Source organism: Argopecten irradians, chromosome 1 (genome assembly GCF_041381155.1).
Source record: "Argopecten irradians isolate NY chromosome 1, Ai_NY, whole genome shotgun sequence".
Taxonomy (NCBI): Eukaryota; Metazoa; Mollusca; class Bivalvia; order Pectinida; family Pectinidae; genus Argopecten; species Argopecten irradians.
Genome location: NC_091134.1, coordinates 4770878 through 4797369, shown reverse-complemented (window position 1 = coordinate 4797369; position 26492 = coordinate 4770878). Strand labels below are relative to the sequence as shown.

The 26492-nt window shown below is 38.6% G+C and overlaps 2 protein-coding genes across 3 annotated transcripts; one reads left to right on the top strand and one right to left on the bottom strand.

The window, feature by feature from the left end:
• The first annotated feature begins 1780 nt into the window (after window positions 1–1780).
• Window positions 1781–15847, top strand: LOC138315772 (scavenger receptor cysteine-rich domain-containing protein DMBT1-like). Of its 2 annotated transcripts, XM_069257030.1 has the most exons (12): window positions 1781–1837; window positions 2283–2558; window positions 3834–3879; window positions 8597–8713; window positions 11347–11503; window positions 11760–11923; window positions 12673–12832; window positions 13382–13539; window positions 14234–14335; window positions 14946–14969; window positions 15311–15352; window positions 15764–15847. In XM_069257030.1, exons 2-12 carry the CDS (start codon window positions 2283–2285, stop codon window positions 15766–15768), a joined length of 1251 nt encoding a protein of 416 aa, XP_069113131.1. In that variant the 5' UTR covers window positions 1781–1837; the 3' UTR covers window positions 15769–15847. The 2 variants fall into 2 exon arrangements, with proteins under 2 accessions (XP_069113131.1, XP_069113139.1); XM_069257038.1 differs by lacking the exon at window positions 15311–15352.
• Window positions 15848–15852: 5 nt separating this feature from the next.
• LOC138315764 (uncharacterized) lies at window positions 15853–22213 on the bottom strand. Its single transcript, XM_069257018.1, has 5 exons — window positions 20844–22213; window positions 20071–20208; window positions 19184–19282; window positions 18773–18864; window positions 15853–16851 (listed from the first exon to the last, which is right to left on the bottom strand). Exons 1-5 carry the CDS (start codon window positions 22156–22158, stop codon window positions 16603–16605), a joined length of 1893 nt encoding a protein of 630 aa, XP_069113119.1. The 5' UTR covers window positions 22159–22213; the 3' UTR covers window positions 15853–16602.
• Window positions 22214–26492: the final 4279 nt, after the last annotated feature.

Here is a 26492-nt window from a genome sequence, read left to right as displayed (position 1 = left end):
ATCCACCTTGGCTTGCCGTCAAAACCTTGACAAACCTGGACAAAACGCCACAAAACGTGCATCCAATCTGCATCAACCGTGATAAAACATGGAAAAAACGCAACAGAACGTCACAAAACTTGAAATCACAGTAATAATCCGGAAAACGTGCTTGCTGCCCGTTCCACCACGGACCGTCTGGAAGTTTTTTTATGGCCTCGTACGCACTGTTACGTTTTGTTACGTCAATCCCGTTTTATTACGTCCTGTGTCGTTCACCATCTGTTCCGTGACTGCCGTGGCATTTTTTTTGACAGTTTGAAAATCTGGCACGGCAATCACGGTATTCACGACCGCCTACGTTTATCTATCACGTCCTTCTGCGCTGTCTCACGTTGTCTCGCGGTCACCACGTTTTGTCCACGGTGGTCTGAAACGGGGCTGCCTTGGCCGCCGGGAACATAGTGTAAACATAGCATAATATATGTGTTGAATTAAAGCATCGGCGTTCGTCACATGGCTTAGTTCTCTTCAGAAAAAAAACCCTAACAAAAACAAAGCAGTTTATTGTTTTATACTATTTATGACTTGACCAGAGGAGTATAAATCAAATCTTTCCTCAACGTTATTCCACTCTCAGACATTGTATAGATGTACTTGGTGTTGGATAAATATATTGATGGTCTACTAGAGGAATAACACCTTCTGGGCCCAGTTTCATGAACATTCCTTAAATTTAAGGAATTCCTTATCTTAAAATTCACCTTAGGAAAACATTACGGAATTAAGGAAGCGCTCCTTAACTTAAGATTTTTCCTTATCTTCTATAATGATTTCCTATGTAGAATTTTAACTAAGGCATTCCTTAAATTTAGGAATGTCATGAAACTGGGCCCTGGTTTTTTGATTGGTCGATATTTTAAACTTTAGCCCAAACTACGTTTTTGTCGTGGTCACGTCACAGATTGCTGACGTCATGTTGATGTACATTGATCGCTGCTTGCAGAACAAACCGCTGTTGAAATCGAATGTATGACGGCGTCGAAGTCTTTTCTGTTTTCCCGTTCGTAACAAAAGCTATTGACATAAAAATTCATAATTGGCTTTTGTTTAGTGGTGCATCTTACCTTACGAGGACCCTGGGGTGATTATGGTAGGGTTGACGCACTCAGACCGGACTTTAACTTGGCTACAATGGTTTGATGATTATTTGGCGGGAAGAAATGTAGTCCGACAATGACTAGGTGACTGAGGTTACTGGTCAAGTATCTATAGAAATCTCAATTTAAAAAAAACCGTTCGGTATGGAATTGCTGTTCATAATTTAAATGATTGGTTATTACATATAATACATTATTTAAGCAATTAAGATTTTTTAATATTCATGAGTGCATATTTGCTTATGATGACAACACTACACCTTATTTGTATATGTCGGCAAATAACGCTATCTTGAGTTAGCCTTCTTGTAGATGATTAAAATGTGGTAGAAACAGGTCACATATTTTTTTTAATTATAAAAGACACTCGTTAAAGCTCTTGTCTTTTAAAATCTTTCAAAAAATGACTCAATCGTGTGTTATATGTGCAACCTCTATAATTGTTATGAGCTGAACGGATTCTGAATGCTATTTAATATACTAATTTATTTCTGAAGAAATAAGCAAAAGGTAGAAGTATTCAAGGTTAATTTTGCAATACAGATAAGGAAAAAAACCCAGAAACACGCCAAGCGTCTTGTGCGTACTGACGTAAAATCACCTCTTTATAAGACATTTACTGAGACACCTTATCTGGTCATCTGTCGGGGGTTATCTCACGTGTTAACCCAATTACTGTTCTCAGACTCTACGGCAAGGTTAGTACAGGTTTATGTACTGTGTGTTCTTATGGCGTTATTTCAGTGTTATTTCTAATGTAACCAAGGCTTCAATAGTTGAGAATTGGAAAATATTAGCATCGCTCCTACTGATATATTCACAGTTAATGGTCCGTCAGTATGTTTTGTAGGCCCATATCATGTGTATGTTAAGTATGTCTAAAGAACTTGCTTTCCTTGCCTGTAGTACGAGAAATTAATAAGGATCAGAGCATGACGGAAAAATGATGTTCGTTTTCCTTCAGTTGCGTTAATTTTGTTGCATGTCACAACCACATACTCATTTAAGATCGTTAACCATTATTTGACTATATCATATGTGCGACACTATTTTGTTTATCAACCGTAGATTTATTTATTTTTTATCATCAATTTCAAGTTTCAATGGGGTAACTCTGTCATGATTTTTTCTTGTATTTACCAGATGCTAGTTTTGGGGATAATCGTACTAGCGTCAATAAGAGTCGGCAATTTCTCCCCACTGTCATCTGACAGCGCGTCTCCATTCCCTCAAAGCTTACCTGAGAACAGACACCACACCATCTCCTGTGAGATATGTCCGTACATAGCCCATGCAAAGGTTATGTGTGTCAACATCCACTCAGAGTGTGACCGACACGAAGACCGATGTTTTCCGAGCCTAGGCAGTCAGCTGGTCAAGTTCGGATACGCATACAGCAAGATAGACTATGACGGTCAAGTAAGATTCAAGCCAAATATCTAACAAGAGGCCAAGAGGGCCTATATCACTCACCTGTTTTGTAATGCCAAGTAATGTTGTGAAGGAATGTGAAAAATTACCTCTAATTCCCCTATTTGGCCCCACTTTTTCTGCTCCAGAGGGTCAAAGCCAAAATTTATATTCTGTTACCCTTCCCCCAAGGATGTTTCTGGGCTAAATAGCAATTCCTGCAGAACTCTAGGATTAGAAGCGAATTAAACGATTTGCCTCTATTTTCCCCTTTGGGGCCCCACCCCTCCTTCCCCCAGGGAGTCAGAGCTATATTTTAGGCAAAATCTATTCCCCTTCCCACAAGTATGTTTCAGTCCAAATTTGGTTACAATCCATGCAGAACTCCATGACTAATAGCGATTTAAATGATTTATCTCTATTTCCCCTATTGGACTCCACCCCTTCTGCTCGCGGGGGTCAAAGACAAAATTTATGAAAACTCTATTCTCCTTCCCCCAAGGATATTCTTGGCCAAATTTGGTTTCATCCATGCAGAACTCTAGGACTTAAGTAGCGATTTATAGGGTTTACTCTATTTCCACTTATGCGTCCGCCAGTCTTGCCCCCGGGAAGGTCAGAGCCAAAATGTATACAAACTCTGTTCCCCTTCCCCCAAGAATGTTTCTGGCCAAATTTGGTTTCAATCCATGCAGAACTCTAGGACAAGTAACTATTTATAGGATTTATCTCTATTTTCCATTTTGAGCCCCGCCCTCCTGCCCCCGGGGGGTCAGAGCCAAAATTTATACAATCTCTATTTCCCTTTTCCTAAGGATGTTGCTGACCAAATTCGGTAGAATCCATGCAGAACTCTGTGACAAGTAGTGATTTCAAGAATTTACTTCGGCCCCGCCCTTCCTCCCCCCATGGTCACATTATACCGACAACTTGCAAACCAGTCGTCCTACTCCCTGTATGCTGAGCGCCAAGCAGGACCAGAAACTACCACTTTAACAGACTATTGTGTGTTTCAAACTTAACCCAAAGCCTTCCTCACAGGGGAAGACTCTCATCGCAAGACTATAAATAATGAAGCGCGATTAAGGGAGATGTTAGGAAGAGTAACGCTGGGAAAGGTGAAAAGGCATATCCAAAATTTAGATGCCTTTTACGATATCCTTAAGGATTTTGAACACTAGTCTCAGCAGGCGTGATTGAGATCTTGTCGAAAAAAATAATTTGCTGAGTATCGTATTATTTAAGAGAATCTCTATTTACATTTTTAAATTTTGCCTTTTGTAGGTAGCTTGGGCCCGGACTGATACGACGATCACTAATTGTACCAACGGTAACTATCATCTGACTACATTTGGTCTCCACCATATAATCAGAATAATGGACTTTTCTGGAGTCATGGTAACTGTATGCTGATACCCCTACAGAATAATGGGGTATTCTGCAGTCAGGGTAACTGTATGCTGATACCCCTACAGAATAATGGGCTATTCTGGAGTCAGAGTAACTGTATGCTAATACACTACAGAATGATAGGGTATTCTGGAGTCAGGGTAATAGGGTATTCTGGAGTTAGGGTAACTGTATGCTGATACCCCTTCGGAATAATAGGGTATTCTTAAGTCAGGTTAACTGTATGCTGATACCCCTTCATAATAATGGGATATTCTGGAGTCAGGGTAACTGTATGCTGATACCTCCTACAGAATAACTGTATGCAGATACTCCTAGAGAATAATAGGGTATTCTTGAGTCAGGTTAACTGTATGCTGATACCTCTACCGAATAATAGGGGATTCTGGAGTCAGGGTAACTGTATGCAGATACCCCTACAGAATAATGGATATTCTGAAGTCAGGGAACTGTATGCTGATACCCCCTACCGAATAATGAGCTATTCTGGAGTCAGGGTCACTGTATGCTGATACCCTCTACCGAGTAATAGGGTATTCTAGAGTCAGGTTAACTGTATGCAGATACTCCTACAGAATAATGGGGTATTCTGGAGTCAGGGTAACTGTATGCTGATATCCCCTACAAAATAATGGGATATTCTGGAGTCAAGGTAACTATATACTGATAACCCCTACCGAATAATAGGGTATTCTGGAGTCAGGGTAACTGTATGCGGATATCCCCTACAGAATAATGGGATATTCTGGAGTCAGGGTAACTATATGTTCATACCCCCTACCGAATAATGGGGTATTCTTGAGTCAGAGTAACTGTATGCTGATACCCTCTACCGAATTAAAGGGTATTTTCTTGAGTCAGGGTAACTGTATGCTGATACCCCTATCGAATAAAAGGGTATTATGGAGTCAGGGTTACTGTATGCTGATACCCTTTCAGAATAATAGGGCATTCCGAAGTCATGATAACCGATGCTGATATCCCCTACATAATAATGGGATATTCTGGTGTCAGGGCAACTATGTTGATACCCTCTACCGAATAATAGGTTATTCTGGAGTTATGGTAACTCTATGTTGATACACCTACAGAATAATAGGGTAATCTGGAGTCAGGATAACTGTATATGCTGATATCCCCATAGAATAATTGGGTATTTTGTATTATATACCGAAGTTTAAACAGGTTCAGTCAAAAAAAATCTCCTTACAGGTAGATTTCACCTGCTATCCAGCAGGCTTCTTCAGCCCTAAAGACAGGGGGCAGATTTATTGGTGTTCAGTTACATGACAGGGAATTAACCGTCATATGACTGAACAAGGCTGGCATTAGCTGCGGGCAGGTCGTGGCGTCCTCTGTCCTGGTTTAGGTCAGGCTTGGAGGCGTTGATGTAAATGACCTTCTTGTCACCACGTTGGAACAAGCGTGAATCTTTGTCCAACACTCTGATATTGTCTGTTGTGAAAACGTGGGAGTGGTCTCTCATATGGACCCCAACAGGAGTGTAGCGGGCAACGGGGGAAGGGAATTAGTGTTAGGTTTTACTCGTTTGGCTGAGAGGATATCACAAAACACGTTGCCACCAGCTTCCATCTTTTTTTCTCTGTTTTATCTAACTTACAAAAACAACACTTCCGGTTCATCCAAATTCCGGATTACATAATATTACACTGAAGTGAGATAACTCGTACGACCTTATTACATAATCATCCGCCTAGCCATATCATAACCATAACAGGAGACGAATCTCTGTAGTACTTTCCGTCCCCCCCTCCACATATGTTGATGAACATTCAGCACATGCATGCTATTTTGTACAAAGCACCTGACTTGTTCATGGTGATGATTTTGTCTTCGGGTTCTACCAGCATCCCCTGAATGGTATTATGGGGCTTGGTGTGTACTGTAACTCTCTCTTAGCAGATTTTGCGATTGATGGCCTCCGAAATACCTCCGATGTATGGTAGAGACTTGGCTGGTTGGCGCTAGTTGCCAGTTCAGTGGTCTTGGTCCTGCTGCTGGGGAGGTCCCACGCCCACCTAATACAGCCCGAAACACTGAAAATTTCCTTCATGTTATCTTCTTCCTGCGTTTTGGCCTGATCAGTGGAGCATTTGGAGTTGGCTATATGGGTCAGAGTTCTTATAACACACAGCTTGTGTTCTAGCGGTTGATGGCTGTCGAATTGGAGATATTGGTCGGTATGTGTGGGTTTACGGTTCACACTGAACACAAGCGAACCATCGTCACGAAGCCGAATGTACGTGTCTAGTACTAGAATGTAGTTATCTTTCATCCTCTCGATAGTGAATTTTATGGCTGAGTGACAATTATTAAGATGGTCAGTGAAATCGTCTACCACATTGCTATGTATTATGGCTAAGGTATCATTCACGTATCTCCCCCAATACATTGAGCTGTCCTGGAAGGTCCTCAGAGCCGATTCCTCGAAGTGAGAATGAAGAGATTGACTACGATTGGGCTGACTGGGGAGCCCATAGCCGCACCTTCAGTTTGTTGGTATATTTTACCATCAACTACATAGTAAGTGGTACTAAAGCAAACTTCCAGGAGCTCTGTGATCTGTTGGGGGGATAGTATCGTTCGTTCGGCGAGTGTCTGATCCATCTCGAGTCTCTGTCGGATGATAGTACGCTCTCCTGTACTGGTACACTGGTGAACAGGGCAGTCACATCGTATGACACTAAAGACTCATCTGGGCTCAGCTTATACTGTTATAGTGTTTTCACAAGTTCAGTACTGTTCTTGATGTGGTGAGCTATACGGCCTACCAGTGGAGATAGGATTTTGGCCAGGAACCTAGCTTTGTTATAAGTGATAAAGCATATAGACGCTACAATCGGTCTGAGACGAACAGCTTCCTTGTGTACTTTAGGGAGACCATAGGACTTAGGGACGTCCGTGGATATAGGATGTAATTACCTATACTGGCCAATAGTCAGAAGTCCTTGGTCCTTATGAGACCTAAGAAGCTGTACTAGTTTGGTGGTATATCTAGCAGTAGGATCCTTCTGAAGATGATTGTAGGTGTTTTCATTACTAAGGAGTATCCCGATCTTCTCCTGGTACATAGACTTGGGCATGATCACAGCAGCCCGTCCCTTATCAGCTGGTAATGTAAGGTTGTTCACGTCGGCCTTAAGTGATGCTAGGGCATATTGTTCATCTTCTGCTATGTTAGACTTATGGAGTTTGGTGTTTTTCAAGAACTTAACACAGTCTGTACATTAGTGAGAAGCTGCCTTCGAGTTAAGACCTATGTATTTTCATGCTGTCTCTATGCCCGTAATAAAATCGACAATGGGTAATTTATTGGGACTTACCGCAAAATTAAGTCCTCTCTCCAATACCCATTTCTTCTCTGAATTCAAGATCTTATCTGATAGGTTGACCACCCACCTTATTATTTTGTTGTCAGGGTAAATGTATGTTGATGCCCCTACAGAGTCATCTCAGCCAATTATCATCGATATTACTTAGAATGATAGTATCAAATGAAAGTAGAACTATATGTATTCTGGTCCGCGAATGTTAATTTCCACGAACTTGTTTTGAAAAAAAAATCGCGAAATTTAACATCCACGAATAAAAGTTAGTTTACAGTACTAAACTATAATGTGTTTTTGACCCAGTTTAGTATTTCAGTATGGAATATGATTTACCTATCTTAAACCTAGACTGGCCACAGGGCCGAAGTTGTTGATAATACTTTCCCAGCAGAGTTCTATAATAGATTATCTCTTCCTACTCCAAAAATAATCAAGCCACACTATAGTGATGTTTTCAATATTCTAGAGATTTGTGGTCAGTCTCAACCTTCCGACATTTCTTTATATTAACATTGCCACTGAACAGTACCTATATATTCCTACTAAGCCTTAAGTATGATAATTTCCAGTATCAACATTGTCAGTTAGGCTCTGGCGTACCAATACCTTCATCAGCGTTCAAGGGATAAAGAAAAGACTGGGCTTTAAATAACATACCGGGTATTCCAAAAATTGATCAATATGAGAATATTTTCTAATCAAGATATATGAAATGGATTGAGGTGATGTATTTATAATTGTATATCCTGTTTTATCGATGGGACTATTTCAACTGCTGTTATTGTTTAGTCGCTAGTCCATGGTAACACACAAGAAACTGCTAGAACTCACTCTTTCCCGCCAAATCATCGGCTGTTCCACCAAATGACAAAATGATATTTTACTCTATGCAGACGTATACATTTTTATTTTCATACTTAACTTTTTATTTGTTTTCTTTTGATAACGGGAATTATTATATAAATATAAGCATTGGTTTTCTTATTTTTGATATGCATTAGGGTGTAACATTCATTGGGTGTTCTAGCATATGTATGATGGCGCACCTTTGGCTAGCATATCCTACACACCAATATTTGATTGGTTGGGGAATATTAATTAACACAGCGAATTAATAACAAAGTACATCAAACTCTTCCAGATTACATTGTTCTATTACTTGTACTATATATCTGGTTATCTGGAAATAAAGCTCTTTTTATAAATTGGAGTATGGTGATGATTTGTTGATGTCGTCTGTGCTTCTGTTGGAATTATTTCTTTTATTTACACATGCATAAACATTAGGTTATACAGATGGGCAACACCACCATACTCATCACGTGACGGCAGCACCATACGTACAGATGACTTCAACGACCAGTGTAGTGACATCATCTAACAAACCTTCGCCGATAACTACACGTGAGTTATTTCTAATGAAAGTTTTGTTCATTAATACGTTTTCATTATAATACGATTGTTATCAGTATGGTCAGAAAGATTGAAAACGAATTTTACCTGGCATTGAAAAATGCCCATTTATCACTTAAGTGAATTGTACCTGCTGCTCCTATTGCATAGTCGTAAAATGCGACTAAATTTAGGATATTAACGTCTTCCTTGACACCGCCTCACTTTTGGCATTCTGTTAAGCGATCGCCCTTGTGATGGAGGCTCTGGGTTCTATCCCCTAGCCGCGATACACCAAAGTCTTTAAAATGGTAGCATAGCGCACATCATTCGGGGATTACGACGACTGGTTCGCCCGTTGTCAATATAATATGACCAGGCAGGGTGTTTTGCTTGGTGTTTTCGGCAGCATGTTTCAGCACTATAAAATGGCAACAATTCCACTTAACAAGTGCACATAAGTCGAATATACCGCAGTCTCCCAAACCCTTCACCGCACACACTACATGCATATTACACTACACATGATATACATGGGAGGCCGTCCTTACATGACCCTGGCTGTTAATATGACGTTATACATGGGAGGCCGTCTTACATGACCCTGGCTGTTAATAGGACGTTATACATGGGAGGCCGTCCTTACATGACCCTGGCTGTTAATAGGACGTTATACATGGGAGGCCGTCCTTACATGACCCTGGATGTTAATAGGACGTTATACATGGATGCCGTCCTTACATGACCCTGGATGTTAATAGGACGTTATACATGGGAGGCCGTCCTTACATGAGAGGCCGTCTTACATGTCCCCGGCTGTTAATAGGACGTTATACATGGGAGGCCGTCCTTACATGACCCTGGCTATTAAAAGGACGTTATACATGGGAGGCCATCCTTACATTGCCCATGCTGTTAATAGGACGTTTATACATAAGATGCCAACCTTACATGACCCTGGCTGTTGATAGGACGTTATACATGGGAGGCCGTCCTTACATGACCCGGGCTGTTAATATGACGTTATACATGGGAGGCCAACCTTACATGACCCTGGCTGTTGATAGGACGTTATACATGGGAGGCCGTCCTTACATGACCCTGGCTGTTAATAGGACGTTATACATGGGAGGCCGTCCTTACATGTCCCGGCTGTTAATAGGACGTTACTACATGGGAGGCCACCTTACATGTCCCTGGCTGTTAATAGGACGTTATACATGGGAGGCCGTCCTTACATGACCCTGGCTGTTAATAGGACGTTATACATGGGAGGCCGTCCTTACATTGCCCATGCTGTTAATAGGACGTTTATACATGGGAGGCCGTCCTTACATGACCCTGGCTGTTAATAGGACGTTATACATGGGAGGCCGTCCTTACATTGCCCATGCTGTTAATAGGACGTTTATACATGGGAGGCCGTCCTTACATGACCCTGGCTGTTAATAGGACGTTATACATGGGAGGCCGTCCTTACATGACCCTGGCTGTTAATAGGACGTTATACATGGGAGGCCGTCCTTACATGACCCTGACTGTTAATAGGACGTTATACATGGGAGGCCGTCCTTATACATGGGAGGCCGTCCTTACATTGCCCATGCTGTTAATAGGACGTTATACATGGGAGGCCGTCCTTACATGACCCTGGCTGTTAATAGGACGTTATACATGGGAGGCCGTCCTTACATGACCCTGGCTGTTAATAGGACGTTATACATGGGAGGCCGTCCTTACATGACCCAGGTTGTTAATAGGACGTTATACATGGGAGGCCGTCCTTACATGACCCTGGCTGTTAATAGGACGTTATACATGGGAGGCCATCCTTACATTGCCCTGGCTGTTAATAGGACGTTATACATTGGAGGCCGTCCTTACATGACCCAGGTTGTTAATAGGACGTTATACATGGGAGACCGTCCTTACGTGACCCAGGCTGTTAATAGGACTTTAATTAAATAAACAAACAAATGTATAAACAACAGTCTAAGTAATTGAAATCCAGAGGCATGAAAAATTGACTACAGCTATTGAATAAAATGTAATTATGATAAAGATAATATCATTGACTTCGCGAGACATGAATTTAATAGCTAAACGGAATATATTTTCTTGTAAATATCATGTATCATATTATCGATTTTATTTTAGAAATATTAGCAATCTCGTTGCCAATGTTTACATCCGTATCATGTTTGTTATTTCTAACTGTTTATAATCTTTTATCTTTTTAATCAATGACAAGCACGTGTGTTATAGCCACGTGTCTTAACATCATGCTCTTTTTACCAAATTGTATTGTATTCATAAGATCACTGTAAAATAAACAAACCAGCTGCTGATCTATGAAGCTGTTAATACATTTCACATTTTCACAACTCGGCTCAAAGATTTCTCTGACAAAATAGGTTACGTGGGATACTCGTCCTTGACGTAACATCAAACTAACCAAGTTGATTTATGAGCTAAACCTTGGACATATTTCCAAATCAATTTTTTTTAATATGTGCCCTTATACTGCCGATAAAAATGCTGGTGTAGCACATTGTTTTGCTTTAAGTTGTTTTTTATTGTATTTCGGTGGTCATAGTCCCTTTAACGCCGTTAAGTTTTTTGTGAATGTGGTTTCTCTATATTAGAGGATGTGCACGTGGCCTTGATGGCAGCCAATGGTGTGAACGTTCACGATGGTGTCATGGTTATAACCTCCGGCGGTATTGTTTACACGGCTTGTACGGACGACTGGACCAACGAAAACAGTGACGTAGTCTGCAGATCAATCGGGACACCTGCGGGGTAAGTAACAGGTTTAGTATCTAAGTCCAATGTGATGGTTTGGGCCTTTTTAAATGTTAAAACTACAAAATTATACATAAGGATAGAATTTAGGCTTAGAAATGTAACGGCAACATTATGAAAAATAGTTGTATTAACAACATATTAAAAACATCTATTTTGTAATAAACACTTTTACGTCATAAAGAATATTTTGTTTCGAATTTTCTTAATTATTTTTGGGAGGAAATGAACTTACTTTGACTTATCTATCTAGATACACGGCTACATATAAGGGCGTTCCCGATTTTGGAGTACCAGTACTTCAAGCACACATTTCTTGTAATGGCCATGAAACCAACCTGTCTAAGTGTGCCATAAACGTGAAACAGGTGACGTGCACTAATAATGAAGTCATACACGTTACCTGTTCGCCCCCAGGTAAGTTAAGGTCGTTCGGAATACCATTAATGTGGTATCTCTCCCTTTTCATTCTTACTTAATCAATATACATGTATAATCATGAAGTGTACTTTAATAGTTCAATTAATTCATATCTAAGCATTTAATATATTTTAATAATTCAAAACAATTGGCTGCCCTTGCCAAGATTTAAGTATTACGATATCAGACTTAACTATTGTTTTATATTATTGACAATAGTTCAATTTCAGTTTTATTCTCATTTCATCTTGTTTCTAGACATCCAGATATGTCAATTTGTACATAAGATTTTGAATACATAAGATTTTGAAAAATTAACGTGACTTTGAGTTAAAATTATAATGCAGCAAAACGGTTGTATATGTAATATTTAGATATATCACTATGGGTTTAGTTAATATATACTGTACTTCATGAGCTTCCATACTTCGGTTGTAAATACGCATGTGCAGAATAAATATTCTGATTTCAAGCTATTTGTACAAAAATGCCTTTCCCATCTGAAAGTCTTCTTTCATTAGTTCAAATTTTGTTGACCAAAGTAATGAGACAAACTTATCGAAACATTGTTTTTTTTCTGTTTGCAAATTATTTTTACGCCAGATGCTTTAGAAAATCATGTGAACTTTGGTGGCGACTACGTTAACTGAGATAATGACATTAATTGTTATTGTGTCCCGGTCAAACCTTTTCATGAAAACATTAAGTGAGGTGAATATTTGAACTGTTTACTGGTTACTATTCAGCTCCCCCGCCGGTGGATGCTTTCCTGTTATCTCATAGTGGTAAACAAAACGAGGGTTTACTGATCATCAAATCAGAAGGTAAAGGACATTTGGTCTGTATGGACGGATGGACGGAGGAAGCTACACAAGTCGTCTGCAGAACCATCGGAGCCCCTACGGGGTCAGTTGATTATACCTTACAATTCAAGACTTTTACATTGCTACTATTCTCAATTGTAACATAACGCTAAATTTTGTTCAAAATAAAATAATGAATGTTTAAAATTGACAAAGCAAGGACATTAGCACTTCATTTACTGTAAACATGGATGTTTTCACAAATGTTTTTTTCGTGATAAGAAATAAATCTTCAGCTTTCAGAAACGCATTTTTTTCGCCTCAAGATACACTTCGAATACTGTCAAACAACTTTCTTTCGTGTGGAATTTATTTTCGCGAATTGCGCATTCAAGAAAAATTCACGAAAGTTTTTTTTCCGCGAATTGATATATTCTACAAGTGAAATCGCGAAATGAAGTAGCCGCGAAAGAACGTTGGTTTACAATAATTAGCATAAATGTCCATGTTTAAAGTATTCAGGTATCTTTGTGTATCCTCCTAATTTGAGAAAACATTTTTTGGTTAATTTTGCAGTTAGTAAAAAAAAACCCAACAACTAGTATAAAAATGGGTACATCAATACATTTCAGTATAAACTCTTCATTAATAGATCTATTGGATCATTCACGGTTGAACAAAATGGCGCCTTGCCTGTGATTGGAGAACAGTTCCTGTGTACTGGACAAGAACGGAACATAACCCTGTGTCCAAGGAGACAAGTTCAGTGTCATCACAACCACGTTATACATATCAGCTGTTTGGATCCAGGTAAGTCGGCTTTAACACCATAATTACATGATGCAAACCCCGTTTGTATATATTGCTTGTAATATGCATTTTCATTGGCTTAAAACTTCATGGTATTTACGTTGAACGTGCAACATCGCCTCTGATTGGTTGATGCAACGGCGTAATGATTTCAGAAAAAAAATCCCTAAAGATTTATTTTATTTTTTACGAGATAATTGAATAACATAATTTTTGCAATGTTATGAAGATTTCACACCAAAACGAGAGTGCAACATAAAGCCAATCAATATAATCATGAAGTGGTAAAAACAATGATGTGATATAGAAGAAATGGTTAGCACATTATGTGAAATATTCACTTAATGATAATCGCCGAACAGGTTACATACAATTACAAAGCAAAGAGTATGTTAAGAGGTAACCAACAGATAACAGGACATCCACCTATTGTATAATGTTATATGAAATGTTGGATCTTTTCCCATTGTCTTCATAATATCTTGTAACCTAAAATCTAACGCCCAATAGAAATCGTGTTGACCAGTAATTGATAGATACAAATGTATATACAAGTACACATATATGTATATATTTTTTTCTATGTATGTGTATTTTTTATGTGAATATATTAACATTTTCTACAAAGCCTTTACTATTCGGTTATGCTTTCGAAATCTCGCGTGTAATGTCGCGAGACTTTGTATTCCTACAGCTACTCCAGCTGCCACTCAACCTACATCTACAGTATCAACTACCACCTTTCCAACTCCAACACCGACGACCACAACAACAACTCCAACTAACCCAACTACAGGTAAGCTGTCACTTCTGTAATATTTCCCTGGAATTTCCCGTTGATTTATCAGTGCTACTTCCCTTTTATTTCTCTCTGTGGGTACTGACGGTGTAAACCAAAGTGACGGAGAAAAACGAAGGGAAGCACAATGTAACTCTGATAGATCATATTGTGTACCAGGGGAAAGGTAGAAGCAATGAAAAACAGTAATGTATGTTCATTATATCTGAACTCTTTTAATATGAAAACAACAACAATAAGCTGTTTACCATATAGCTAGTTCATATGGTTATAGTATCGTATTTGCGTTCAGTGTAACGGATCCAAAATATCTTGATACGACAACCAATTACGGTTGCTAGCTAAGGCATATTAAAACGGTATATATCTTGTGCCATAACATGATGCATGACAAACATAAAATACCTGTTTGTGTTATTCGCGCTGGTCTCAGCTGGAATCTGCCCGTTAACATGGTAACATAGTGTAAAGGATAAGATTAACATAATAGTTATCTCCATTTCGTGAATTCATCGTTTCGCTAACTTTGAAATTGATCTGTTTACCTTTAAAGACGATTACCTCAAGATAAATACGGCCAAAGTTTCATATTCGTGTACTGTTTCAGGTCATTGGATAGACTTCGGCCAAGGTACGTAGAACATAAAATATGTTACCAAGGTAACACATGAGTCAACTAAATATATTGTTTAAAGGTTTTCTTTTTGATTTCATCTCTATATTTAAGCATATTGTGTTTATGAAGTCATAGACGGTTCTGTCTATGACTTTATAAACCCAAAATGTATAGCGAATGATGCTTATAATTTAATGAGGAATAAATTTCCATATCCAAATGTAGAAATGTATAGCTTTGTATAGTTTATACACAGTAAATTAAAAAATGCATTACATTGTAGGTAGGACATTCAACGTTATTAAGCCACTCGTGAAAACAAATTGATATTTTTAGTGTAAAATTTACTATTACAGCAAACCAAGTGGCAACGCCGCCACAGCAATGGGGCCTTCTAGGTATATACAGGAATATATTAATTGTGAATTAGAAGGACGAAGATATCTAGAATGGTTTCAATTATTTATTGTTGAAAGCAAAGATATACATTTTGAGAGTGGCCATTTAATGATTCAAAATATCACAAGATAATCTAATGCAACATATTTACGCTTCAACTATTAATAAACGTAATACGAAAGATACACGAAATATTATTTTTGTTTGTTTGATATATCTAAGAATGCATTTCCCGCCTAACCGATGTTTTCAATGTAAATGCTGTAATCTGATTGGTCAATATTAAAATATCTTTCACTCGGGTGAGTAATACCACATTTATTTCCATCATAAAACCTTATTTATATTTCAATCTGAAAAATGTAATTACAAAATGTACTGATTGTGTATTCTATTTGTTTGGTTCACAGGATAAACGTTACGGCGGACGTGAAAACGGAAATTATGTACTTATTATGTTAAATAATAAAGAAAATAAAAACGTGTACAATGGGTGTATGTTTTAATCTTTATTTCTACAATACGTAAGAATCCTTCAATGTCTTCATATTGTTTAATCAAGTTTTGTTCAAAGGTTAAAGATGAAGCAGACTATACTGGTATATGTTGAATGTTTTCTTTTAAGTACAATTACATGAAGGATTAACTCGGGTATATATTGATTACACTACCACTTACAATAAACGAAGTATTTTTCAATTTCTCAGATTGAAATTCCCATGTCTAATCCTCCAAGAGGGTGGCAGATTTTTCAATAATTTGTCAAATCATTCGTATAGAGACGCATATATCGTTCCACGTCTTAAGAGTGTGATTGGTGAGGGAATCTGATTCCTAAATAAATAAGAAAATAATTCTTTTAAAATAGTTTTGACTGAACAAGAAAATAGCTAAGCCTCGTGTTTGATATTTTACTCCACAGGTTGAACTCTCCATGTCTCATCCTCAAAGTGGGTTACGAATTCTTGATTTCAACTTCCATTTAAACAGTTTTGCTGCTCAAGTCAGATCACCCAGATACAGACTTTTGGAATCGTTCCCAGTCTTGAGAGTAAATTGAGGGAGGCAATAGGTTCCTAGTGGACACGGCCATGGAGGTTTCTTCCAATATTCATTATATCAATATGTAGTTCTGTAATAATGGCGTTGTTAATACATGATTTATACTTAACTTTCTCAGAGTGATTTAAAAACTTTATTAACGATCCTAATCAATATATACCTTTGGTGCTATTATCCTTAAATCGTGTTACCTGTCGTTGAAACTAAAATCCGAATCAGAATAAGACGTTTCACTCATCGATATTGATTCGTTGAACTGGTTAGATGAGGACATCCAGTAAGGCGACACATATTTGACCTTCTCCTTGTCAAAGATGTAGATCGGTTTCTCCGCGAGCTGGATGGGCAGGAAAGTCTTACCTCGGACTTCGTGGTTTGGGTTACATACCGACACTCGCCGTCCTAGCAGCCATTGTGTCGACAAGTACCTACCGTTCTGTAGCAACAAACATGTATATATTAAAGGTAAGGAAACTGTGAGTAGGTTTGGTCCCATTTTAGGTTTGATAAATAAACAAATTGAGGCGAACATTAAGGTGTACAATGTTCACGATACGAATTGCCTTCACGATTATAGTTGTATAATGCCTATCTATGTCTTTTTCAGCTATTAGGAAAATATACATCTACACGTATATTACATAAATTCATTACCAAACCCTAATTTTCTATGTATTGTTTTTTTATTATTATCAAATCACAAATGTCGCATTCGATCTTTCTGTGTCATCGGTTTATGGCTTCAAAATTCCTCGATCTGAAAAGTGTTCTTCATTCTGTGTTATTCGCTGTAAGTAAATTAGTTTATACCCTATGAATAACGTAATTCAAATTATTTTACTTCCTATTATGTCGTCAGAAAAGACGTTTGATTTGAAAAGCAGTAATAATTATAAGGATGAACATGAGATACTGTTGTAATGTATGAGCTTTATTTGCAGCAAGTACCTTCCAATCTCTTGGTATTATTCAAACTGCGTCCTCACCATTGTTGTAAACCTAGGTTATCAGTTTTGTAAGGTATTCATGCAAAGGTCTCAAATATCACAAACATCAATGTCATACTAGTGTGGGGTCAACTGATTTATGCCTGCAGATTTATGATTTTGATTGTAAAAATTGCCAAACAGTGTCACTGTCACTATTTTCCAAATTGTTTTTCTCGCTCTGTAGAACTTAAATGTAGGTTTCGCCCAACCAAATAAATATTTTTTTTTGTAAAATCCGATAAACGGAAGAAGAGATGAAAAAACATATCAAAAATACCTCAATTTAATTTCTTTATGCGTTTGAGATTGAACAAATGTGTCTTGAATACAAAATTGAAGGAAATCCTTGATTTATTACGGTGTCCGTCAGACAAAATAGTATGCAAATGAAGCTGCGATGGATTGTGTTGTCGAAGTTTCGCGCATGCGCATTGTTACGCACTAAAAGTAAACAAAATGGCTGAACGAAAGTGTGTAAGATAAAAAAAAATATGTCTGAATCGGCAACAAAGTGGAGGAAATTATAATGGAATCGGTAGCATCCTAGGATATCTGTAGGGAATTAAATTCAGAGATGGCATGTAGCAATAGAAGAAACAGAAGCCACATCTCAAGCGGAACTTGCCCGGATCTGTTGGGACTCGTGTAACGGCGTTGCACGTGGTGAGTTAAATTTCAACACATATGCCAGCGCACATACAGCCGCAGACTAACTACATGTATATTTGGTGTACTAAGCTAGCGAGCGTACATGTATGTAAGTAACACGAAGTGTTTTAGATTATATGATATGTATAATCAGTCCATCGCAATTCGATTTGTTGTTGTTGTTTTTTTAACTAAACATGCCGTGGCAAGCTGTCACTGCCATCGGCACGCTTCCGTTTGTTGCTGCGGCCTCGCTTTGGAAAAAATTACGTCATGTTCTATGTAAAGCTTTACTTCGCTCTATTTTCCTGGTCAAGCTAGGCAACTGACCACCCATATTGTTCGCTGTATGCATTGAAAATGATCTGAAGATTATATCTATATACAGGATAAATTTCAATTTCGTAGTCTTTATATTTCATTGGGCGAAACCTACCTTTAACCTATCAATGGTTGCGGGTCAGACTATAAGCATACCAATATGTCATATTATAGAAGCTTTCGCGCCAAACATTTTGCGCTGAAATATGATAGGCATAATTGTATTATATTTAAGTCAGAATAACTCTTTTACAGTATTTTTCCAAAAATGAACTTTCTATTTCTTAATTTCATATCTTAGCACTTGAAATTACAAGAAATAGTTCACATTAAAGTGTCTTTTAATGAAATATTACTTTTACCACATTTAGGTTCAGCACATACACATAAAATCCGTACCGTACATAGGATCATTCCCTTTCTTTCAATTTGGTATTGATGTTCTTTTCGAAGTATGGTTCCAACTTCATCACTTATATGGATTCTGTTTGCTGTATGAAGTAACGTGGTGATAATCGAAAAGTATAAGCTACATTGTAAACCCAAAGTCAAATAAATACATGTAGTGCGATTAGCTACCGAAAAAGCAGGACAAGGCGTTCCAGAGAGTAAATAATTCATAGAGGAACATAACGTTTTAGTTATAATTGTTTTTGACATGGATTAGTTTTTTGTTTTATTTTCATGCATGATGCAAATCAACATATTCAAAGTAATGCTTACACAAATATTCGTTAACCAAATCGTCCATTTGAAAGACACAAACACAAACAAAGGAACAAAAACAGCACACTTTTTAGACATACTTACCCGTGCAGTTTTTCTGCAACTCCATCGTGATATCAACAATGTCACCGTATATGTGGAAACGAGGTTCCGGATGTGACGTCAGTTTATAAACACAATCAGCTTAAACATGAAAAGGATGGAAGTGATGTCGTAAATTTAATGGTTATGTTATAACATCTTGGTTATGCAAAAATAAAGATAAAACTCTTAAAATTGATAATAAATCAATAGTGTATATATTACAGGCATTTTACACTGGCTTTAAAATGTTTGCGATCGTTTCTTTGCGTAATACATTGGCTCTGCTGTTTAAAACGCCTCATCTAAAATAGTTTCCCCAAATTTCGGAAAGGCGGGGTGTCAATTTGGGTCCTATATTGGCCATGACCGATATGTTTACTGATATCGGGGGGTTAGCTTTAGGTGAGCAAGATAAGAAAAGAAGTTAAGGTCAGGACAGAGACCATTTCGAGTTAAGGAAGACGACAATGTTTTTTATTTGGTATAATATTGACGAAACCAAACACTGGTTTTTTTCTTGATAAGTATGCATATTTTTTCGATTAACTCTTAGGTCAAGGGTTTTTGATTGATGATGGAAAAAATAATTGAAATAATACAAGTGCCCACCGGTTTCGTCTAAAATGAAACAAACAGAAAATTAACCTCCCTGACCTGACCTTAACTTCATGGCCATATAACCTTTAAATATCTTTAATAAAAAATAAAACTTATCGGTCATGACCTCCCTCCTTTTAGATACATTTTCATGTTATGGAGCGAAAACACACACGAATCTCTCTATTTAATGCTTGAAATAACCATTAAATAAATGGGAGGTTTTAGGTTTTTCTGTGTTGCATATCATTATGCCAGGTTTGGATCAAATAGCATTTAATGGAACATACACGTGTGAATGCTGATACGCATGCGTAGTTTTGAATCCGGAAGTACATCAATCTCTAGATCACTACATGATGCGCGGATATCCAGTGCCATATTAGCGATCTCGGTTACATGTCGAAGAGCGTGTTGACATTGAAGGCCTGTAAGAAATGTTTATAAAATTTACATCATAACAAATGATATTTGCGTTAAATCCTTTGTAACGGGAAAGAAGCGAAGGCAGTGTCTGAACGCTAGTCGGAGCTACACGGTATCCGATGATCAACAAGACATTAAAAAAGATATAAAAACTATAAAATGTAAAAGTGAAACAATATGGAGCATTGATGGCTATTTTGTAATCGCATGTAAGTTTTATAGCAAAACAACGAAACTGATTGACTGTAAACACCTAATTTAGCTGTACCACATTATGATATGGCTTTGCTGATATTTATGGCACCTAATATTGCTCTTAACCGTCTACAATGTGGATACTTAATTCACGACTTAGCCATCCTGCTATACTATTATACTATTGTATATATGGGTCTTTTATTGAAAAGATGTACTCAAATCTTCCATGAAATAAAATCAATTAGAAAATTCCTTTTCCTCATACCCTCCTTAAATGACACTATAGATCCATACATCATGACTACCTATTTCATAAAAACAAAGCTTGTCGGTGACAGTCACCACAGAGATCAAATTATACAGTCTCCGTAACACCAATACTCGTTTACTCTAGCTGGAGAAAACACAGCGTTACAGTAAGACGAAGAAATCTACTCACCAGATATGACAGTGAAGGTGTTGATATTTTTACACAGAACATGAACGTTGTAGAGTTTGGTGCGCGCCTCCAGGATCTGGATGAGACATGTGACCAGGTTTACAAGCTGGTCAGGCTCGTACAAGGCCACCAGGTCATTCAGATGGATAAAGTCACACATGAATAGCGTCGCGCTGTCAAATACCCCATACATGACATCAGGCTTTGATAATTTGAGCAGAGGTAGATTAGCAGGAATTACTGTGTCCTCTACGGGAAGGGGGTATGTTTCTGGTTCTACAGAGGCAGATCTACTTGATTTTGTCAAGGATTCGATCGAACTTTTCAAACGACGGATTTTGCTCTTTTTGATATTGCCTGCAGGCTTTGTCCTATCGCCATTGTTGACTATGTTGATACCATTCACAGCCTCTATGTACTCAAGAGGGATTGCATCATGTAAAATTGAAGTCACTCGATCTTGTTCTTCACTCAACTGCTTACTTATGGTATCCTCGATGTCCTCAAAGGTTAACAGCCTATTGATAATTCCGTGGTGAAGAACACACACGATTCCAAACAGGATGACACAAAGTAGCAAGAGCATGGTGTATATCCCGATCTCCTGAACAGCATCGCTACTTCTGGCGTGAATCCTGTTGTTCAGGCTTGATAGTAGCCTCTTTGAGGTCATCAGTACATGATCAATAATAGTTTTCAACTTGTCATTAGTGTCATCACACAAACTACTGTTTCGTGAATGAAGTCTATGTATGTTAATGAAATCTTGGTCAGGGAGAAATCTTGAAGTTAGTGTCAGTGATTTCAGAAAGTTCCATTCGGTATTTGTAAGCACGGTCGCTCCACGTAGAGATAGTACCGTAATGTGAGCATTGATTGTGTTAATATTCTGAAACATGGCATAACTGTACGTGCTACGAATGCTAGTTTCATTATCACTGATAGTCATATAGCAATCTAAATTATTATAGATATCAACTTTCTCAAGCAATGCCACCACTTCGAATGCTTTGTCCATTTCGATAAAGGAAGCATCCATGGTGAAATGACTCCGTCGTGTTAACACAACTAAGTTGTCATGCATGAACTGTGTCAATAGATTGTACTTTGAAAGAAGAACGGGTAGGTTTTGCCAGTAGTCTGCTTCCAGTCTGATTTCAGACAGAACGTGGACAAATCTTACCCGAGATCTTATAAGGGTCCCCAAGATGAATGATGGATGCTGGAAATCGTGATCCAGTCTTGCGATCGACCGATCTGCCTGCAGACGGAATTCGGCGATGGACTTGTTTTTAATGGTTGCTTGAAGTTCCATGTGGATATCTGATAGCACCTCACGGAGTTGTGAGATTTGTCCGTAATGATGGGATTCCTGTTATAACAAAGCACAAGATTAACCTTTAGGATCACGGTAGATTTGATTTCATAATCAAAGCCACGAACTTATACTTACATCTCACAAAATACGCCATCTTTAGAATGACAAAACTGCACTCAGTGGAAGTAATATACACATGGTCACTTTCCAAGGGATTGGTTTGACAATTTCGGATATAAATGTTCGCACAAGCCAGTAAGCTTAATATTTACATTGAGGACGTTTTGCTTTTCGAATGGATTTTTTTCGTATTTAGCGTTTGTACCCTTTTCGGGTACAAAAATGCAGGTTCACCATATTCTCCGTCATCAGAATGAAATACAAAGTCCCTTCCGTACCACAGATATACGTGTATCATTATACTTTCTGGTGATAGTGAATACATGCTACGGGAAGTTTCTTTATTTTGATTAGGACAAATACATGGTATATCCTTACCTGTAATAGGACAGTTACATTGTATCCTTATCTGTATAAGGACAGTTACACGGTGTATCCTTACTTGTATTAGGACAGTTACACTGTGTATCCTAACCTTATTAGGACAGTTACACTGTGTATCCTTACCTGTATTAGGACAGTTACACAGTGTATCCTTACCTGTATTAGGACAGTTACACAGTGTATCCTTACCTGTATTAGGACAGTTACACAGTGTATCCTTACCTGTATTAGGACAGTTACACTGTGTATCCTTACCTGTATTAGGACAGTTACACAGTGTATCCTTACCTGTATTAGGACAGTTACACGGTGTATCCTTACCTGTATTAGGACAGTTACACGGTGTATCCTTACCTGTATTAGGACAGTTACACGGTGTATCCTTACCTGTATTAGGACAGTTACACGGTGTATCCTTACCTGTATTAGGACAGTTACACGGTGTATCCTTACCTGTATAGGCATACAGTGTATGTATTAGGACAGTTACAGGTGTATCCTTACCTGTATTAGGACAGTACACGTGTACATACGGACAGTACAGTGTATCCTTACCTGTATTAGGACATTACACGGTGTATCCTTACCTGTATTAGGACATACAGGTGTACACCTTATTAGACATTGTGTATCCTTACCTGTATTAGGAAGTTACACGGTGTACTTACCTGTTTAGGACAGTTACACGGTGTATCCTTACCTGTTAGGCCATGTGTATTTAGGATACAGTTACACCTCAGGTGTATCCTTATCTGTATTAGGACAGTTACACAGTGTATCCTTACCTGTATTAGGACAGTTACACAGTGTATCCTTACCTGTATTAGGACAGTTACACGGTGTATCCTTACCTGTATTAGGACAGTTACACGGTGTATCCTTACCTGTATTAGGACAGTTACACGGTGTATCCTTACCTGTATTAGGACAGTTACACAGTGTATCCTTACCTGTATTAGGACAGTTACACAGTGTATCCTTACCTGTATTAGGACAGTTACACGGTGTATCCTTACCTGTATTAGGACAGTTACACGGTGTATCCTTACCTGTATTAGGACAGTTACATGTTACACGGTGTGTATCCTTACCTGTATAGAGACACACGTGATCTCTTACTGTTTATGCAGTTGCTGGTAGATAGTGACCACCTGGTAGAGACACAGACTCAGCAATAGACTGTAAATACACACAGATACCACGAGTTGTTGAAGTCGGTTGCGCTTCATCCTCATCATAGTCTTCATCTGTTTGGAAGGCCGGGCTGGCAAAATATTCATTGAAAACCGCCATATTGTATGAGATTAAATCAATTTCTGTGATAGATTTTGTTACTAAATACCTCAAAGATTGGTAATTATAATAACTTAATAATTGATAACTAAATTAATTGAAATATTAATTACTCTAGATATCAATACCTGAAGACGGTTGCCTTTCGAGGGCCTTCAGTGTGAACTTGAGGTCAATGTTAGCCTCACTGTCTGTCAAACTTCCGGTGTGTAACGAGCGAAGGTTGTTACAGTGTATATCATAAAGCTCTTGAAGGACACGGCTCTGTCTAGGTAATGCTGGGAAAACAATGTAAAGTAACCATGTAAGTTTGTTTCTCCACACTTTTCACCAATATGGGAAATAGAAATTGAGGTTAATCGTATGAAGACGGCTAAATGTTCTACTTTTGTAATTAGTTTGAGGGTTTTGAATCTCCACACTCCTTTGAAAGAGCAACCTGTCATCCATTAACGTCCTGCTAAAACAACCTGACAATGATATACAGACTACAGGGATACAGTAGGGAGCCAGCAACAGAAACACCGACAATGGGCAATAAACAACCTGATAATGGTATACAGATTACAGGGATACAGTAGGGAGCCAGCAACAGAAACACCGACAACGGGACATAAGTAACGTGAAAATGGTTTACAGATTACAGGGATACCGTACGGGAGCCAGCAACAGAAACACCGAAAGCGGACAATAAACAACCTGACAATGGTATACAGATTACAGGGATACAGTACGGAGCCAGCAACAGAAACACCGACAACGGGCAATAAACAACCTGACAATGGTATACAGATTACAGGGATACAGTAGGAAGCCAGCAACAGAAACACCGACAACGGGCAATAAACAACCTGACAATGGTATACAGATTACAGGGATACAGTAGGAAGCCAGCAACAGAAACACCGACAACGGGCAATAAACAACCTGATAATGGTATACAGATTACAGGGATACAGTAGGAAGCCAGCAACAGAAACACCGACAACGGGCAATAAACAATCTGACAATGATATACAGATTACAGGGATACAGTAGGAAGCCAGCAACAGAAACACCGACAACGGGCAATAAACAACTTGACAATGGTATACAGATTACAGGGATACAGTAGGAAGCCAGCAACAGAAACACCGACAACGGGCAATAAACAACCTGACAATGGTATACAGATTACAGGGATACAGTACGGAGCCAGCAACAGAAACACCGACAACGGACAATAAACAACCTGACAATGATATACAGATTACAGGGATACAGTACGAAGCCAGCAACAGAAACACCGACAACGGGCAATAAACAACCTGACAATGATATACAGATTACAGGGATACAGTACGAAGCCAGCAACAGAAACACCGACAACGGGCAATAAACAACCTGACAATGGTATACAGATTACAGGGATACAGTAGGAAGCCAGCAACAGAAACACCGACAACGGGCAATAAACAACCTGACAATGGTATACAGATTACAGGGATACAGTAGGAAGCCAGCAACAGAAACACCGACAACGGGCAATAAACAACCTGACAATGATATACAGATTACAGGGATACAGTAGGGAGCCAGCAACAGAAACACCGACAACGGGCAATAAACAACCTGACAATGATATACAGATTACAGGGATACAGTAGGGAGCCAGCAACAGAAACACCGACAACGGGCAATAAACAACCTGACAATGATATACAGATTACAGGGATACAGTAGGAGCCAGCAACAGAAACACCGACAACGGGCAATAAACAACCTGACAATGATATACAGATTACAGGGATACAGTAGGGAGCCAGCAACAGAAACACCGACAACGGGCAATAAACAACCTGACAATGATATACAGATTACAGGGATACAGTAGGAGCCAGCAAAACAGAAACACCGACAACGGGCAATAAACAACCTGACAATGATATACAGATTACAGGGATACAGTACGAAGCCAGCAACAGAAACACCGACAACGGGCAATAAACAACCTGACAATGATATACAGATTACAGGGATACAGTAGGGAGCCAGCAACAGAAACACCGAAAACACCGACAGGGCAATAAACAACCTGACAATGGTATACAGATTACAGGGATACAGTAGGAAGCCAGCAACAGAAACACCGACAACGGGCAATAAACAACCTGACAATGATATACAGATTACAGGGATACAGTAGGAAGCCAGCAACAGAAACACCGACAACGGGCAATAAACAACCTGACAATGATATACAGATTACAGGGATACAGTAGGAAGCCAGCAACAGAAACACCGACAACGGGCAATAAACAACCTGACAATGATATACAGATTACAGGGATACAGTAGGAAGCCAGCAACAGAAACACCGACAACGGGCAATAAACAACCTGACAATGATATACAGATTACAGGGATACAGTAGGAAGCCAGCAACAGAAACACCGACAACGGGCAATAAACAACCTGACAATGATATACAGATTACAGGGATACAGTAGGAAGCCAGCAACAGAAACACCGACAACGGGCAATAAACAACCTGA